Genomic DNA, 3,518 nt, shown 5'->3' with positions numbered 1-3,518 from the left:
TGGTGTTGTCAAAATTGTGTGTGTGTGTGTGTGTGCGTGCGTGTGCGTGCGTGCGTGTGTGTGTGTGTGTGTGTGTGTGTGTGTGTGTGTGTGTGTGTGTGTGTGTGTATTTGATCAAACTTAAAGATGTTTGACTTGAAGCAAACCTAAATATTCAAATAGTTTAGAACTGGAAGAGTATAACCTAGTTATACTAATTAGTACCCACCATAAAAAAATTCAAAGTAAAAAAATGGAGGGGGTACAAACAAACATATTGCACTGATCTTGACGCTATATTCGATGGTGCTCTCTCTACAGAGAAATTCTATCGAGAAATAGCATTTTTATTTACATAATATATTATAATTATGTGTTTCCCACTCTAACTTCCTGCTTATTTCTTAACTAGTAGATAGATTACCGTGTTTTCTTCCCTAAACATATAACTTGACAATCGATAAAATGAAAATTAGATACTGGTTTTTGAGCATTTCTTTTACTTAAGCATCTAAAATATGAGTGTTAATAGAACCACGCGGACGTTGATTTTTTTTTTCTTCATGAAATTGGTTAGTTACACATTGTTTTGAAAATATATATGCAACTTTAGGTCTAGAAATGTGCAACTCGGCGGTTGCACATTTTTTTGTGCCTAAAATTGCATGCATTTATTTTTACACCTCCGGATCCCAAATGTGCAATTTATTCTTGCTTACAAATAGCAATTTCTTTGTAGCCCTGGAAATAACAAGGCCGTTTCGCTAATAACCGCTTTGGCTTTGGGATTAGTAATTATTTTAGCGAGGTTCTACCGAAGCAAAACTCATATAACTGATATTTGATTGCAGATATTGATGAGTGCGCAGATCCTCAACATTACCCTTGTTCTGTCAATGGAACTTGCAAAAACATACCTGGTCTATTTGAGTGTTTGTGCCCCGACGGTTACAGCGGCGATGCAAAAAATGGGACCTGCGAGAGACCTCCGCGCAACCGTCTTGGAGCAAAACTCGCAATTGGTACGCCCATAATCCATACCACACATACTACACATCTTTACACCAAAGTGGACTTCATTTAATCCCTTTCCTCCAATTAAGAAATTATATTGTATATTCTCTCCACAAGTAGACCTATTTAAATTTAATAACCTCACAAAAAAAGTGTGAATGTGCATCAATGTCAAAAGCACATGCTAATGAAAAACCTTCATTCATCCCTGCAGGCGCTTCTGTCGGCATTTTGGTTGGTCTTGTTGGTTTCCTTGGGGTAGAAGTGATCCGGCACAAAAGGAGTATAAAAAGACAAGCCCTCAATAGACAGAGCGACGAGTATTTCAAACAGCACGGGGGCGAGATACTGGCAGAGATGACCAGGGACGGGCACGGGCGTAGCATCCCGTTCGCCGTCTACACAAGGGAGGAGATCGAGGCGGCAACAGGTAGCTTCAACAAGGCGAACATCGTCGGGGAAGGCGGGCAGGGGACCGTCTACAAGGCGGTCCTCCGCGGCGCCGCCGTCGCGGTCAAGAGGTGCAAGGAGGTGGACGAGAGCAGGACCAAGGACTTCGTGCAGGAGCTGGTGATCCTCTGCCGCGTCGACCACCCCAACATCGTCAAGCTCCTCGGCTGCTGCCTGCAGTACGAGGCGCCCGTCCTCGTCTACGAGTTCGTGCCCAACAGAACCCTGCAGGATCTGCTGCACCCCAGGAACCAGAGGTGCGGCGTCACGCTCGGGGCCCGTCTCAAGATCGCCGCCCAGTCCGCCGGAGCACTCGCGCACCTGCACTCGGCGGAGCGCCCGATACTCCACGGCGACGTGAAGCCCGCCAACATCCTCCTCGGCGACGGCTGGGACGCCAAGGTGTCTGACTTTGGCTGCTCCACGATCGACGAGATGACCCAGGTTGTCCCCAAAGGCACGCCGGGGTATCTTGACCCGGAGTACCTTCTTGATTACCAGCTCACCGTCAAGAACGACGTCTACAGCTTTGGGGTGGTTCTTCTCGAGCTCCTGACCGGGAAGAAGCCGCTGTCCAAGGAAAGGAAGAGCCTCACTGTGATGTTTCAGGAGTCTATGGCGGATGGCACACTCCATGAACTCCTTGATAGGGGGATATCAGATGAGGCTAACATGGCGGTGATTCTCCAGGTTGCAGAGCTGGCGAATCAATGCTTACTTGCTCCCGGTGCGAGTAGGCCGGCGATGAGGTTTGTGGCGGAGAAGCTCCGGCGACTGGCTGATGGAGTGCAGGAGCCGTCACAGCTGCCGCTTGTCCTCGAGGATCTTAGCCCCATGGGTGTTGGTGTTGGTGTTGGCAGCTCCTGCACATCAACACTTTATACTACCAAAAGCCAGACCACCGGGTATTTCAGCCTTGAGAAGAAAACCGCGCTGAGCATAGAATACGCCCGATGAGATCACGAGGAACAGGTTGCGATTGTTTGATGTAAGATCAAAATCATAATTGTGGATTGCTCTGAAATTCAGCATTCATCAACTCTTATTTTACAAAATGTATTAGGGATCGTTTGGCAAGAGAAAATACTGCTTCGAAGAAGAAAGGACGTGTATTTCTCATGCACCGTGGACAAAGAAGCGACAGACTACGTTAACCTGACAGGTCTTGGGCTAAGGCAACATCAAAGCACAATACAAATCCATTAAACCGATATCCAAAAGAAGGAAAAGGGGCGGCCGCATGAAAGTGTAATAATTGTGGTAAGTCCGAATTATAATAATGGAGAAACGAACGTGCAACAAAATCAAGATCAGCTTGCGCCAAAGTTTGTCTCAGCCATTTCTTTTTAGAGGAGTACTCGGCCCTATGCAACCACAAAACAGAAGCCCACTAAATAGTTGGGCCTAGTTTGAAACATAACAGAACTAACCCGCTACCGGGTAAGACACAAAACAAAACAAAATGACATGAAATAAGTAAAATGGAGTTCTGTAAGAAGAACGAATCAGTGGCACTAGTGTCACTTTTTAAGCAGAAGTAAAATAGAAATGAAAACAATTCCACATAATTTACACACAATTATCGGCTTTTCATATTATCCAAGAATAAGCATAGAAAATTGAAGTATTCAAAAAAGAATATAAGAAGGAATAAATTAGTGGCAATGATAGTACCCTTAAAGAACAAACAAATTGCAATAAAAACTAAAACATGGTCCAAATAATGAAGTTTTTAAGTAAAAATCAATTGATGAAATTGGTATTACTCTTTAAGAAAATAAAAATTAAAAACATGCACATAGCTTTGCACTAAATTTTACTTTTTTTATATGCAATACAATGGTGTAATTTTCGCACCCTAGTGCAATTTATACATATATTGTATAGCTCTTGCGTCTATACTTAAGCATCAATGACGAAAAACATATACTAAAATAAGATAGAAACTCGGCCCTTTTGCAACCTCAAAGCAGAAGCCCACCAAATAGTTAGCTTGGTCTGAAACATAATAGAAACTGGCCCAATACCTGATAAGACACAAGACAAAAATAAAAAATAAGTGGAAGAGAAAAAAA

General features: G+C 43.6%; 1 protein-coding gene across 1 annotated transcript; it reads left to right on the top strand.

Annotated features, from left to right (window-relative positions):
* The first annotated feature begins 703 nt into the window (after positions 1–703).
* LOC125512747 (wall-associated receptor kinase-like 1) lies at positions 704–2,522 on the top strand. Its single transcript, XM_048677839.1, has one exon. The coding sequence runs from the start codon at positions 1,162–1,164 to the stop codon at positions 2,398–2,400; it is 1,239 nt and encodes a 412-aa protein (XP_048533796.1). The 5' UTR covers positions 704–1,161; the 3' UTR covers positions 2,401–2,522.
* The last annotated feature ends 996 nt before the right edge of the window (positions 2,523–3,518 follow it).

Source organism: Triticum urartu, chromosome 6 (assembly GCF_003073215.2).
Source record: "Triticum urartu cultivar G1812 chromosome 6, Tu2.1, whole genome shotgun sequence".
Taxonomy (NCBI): domain Eukaryota; kingdom Viridiplantae; phylum Streptophyta; class Magnoliopsida; order Poales; family Poaceae; genus Triticum; species Triticum urartu.
The sequence above is the reverse complement of the archived record's forward strand: the minus strand, read 5'-3'. Positions and strand labels throughout refer to the sequence as shown.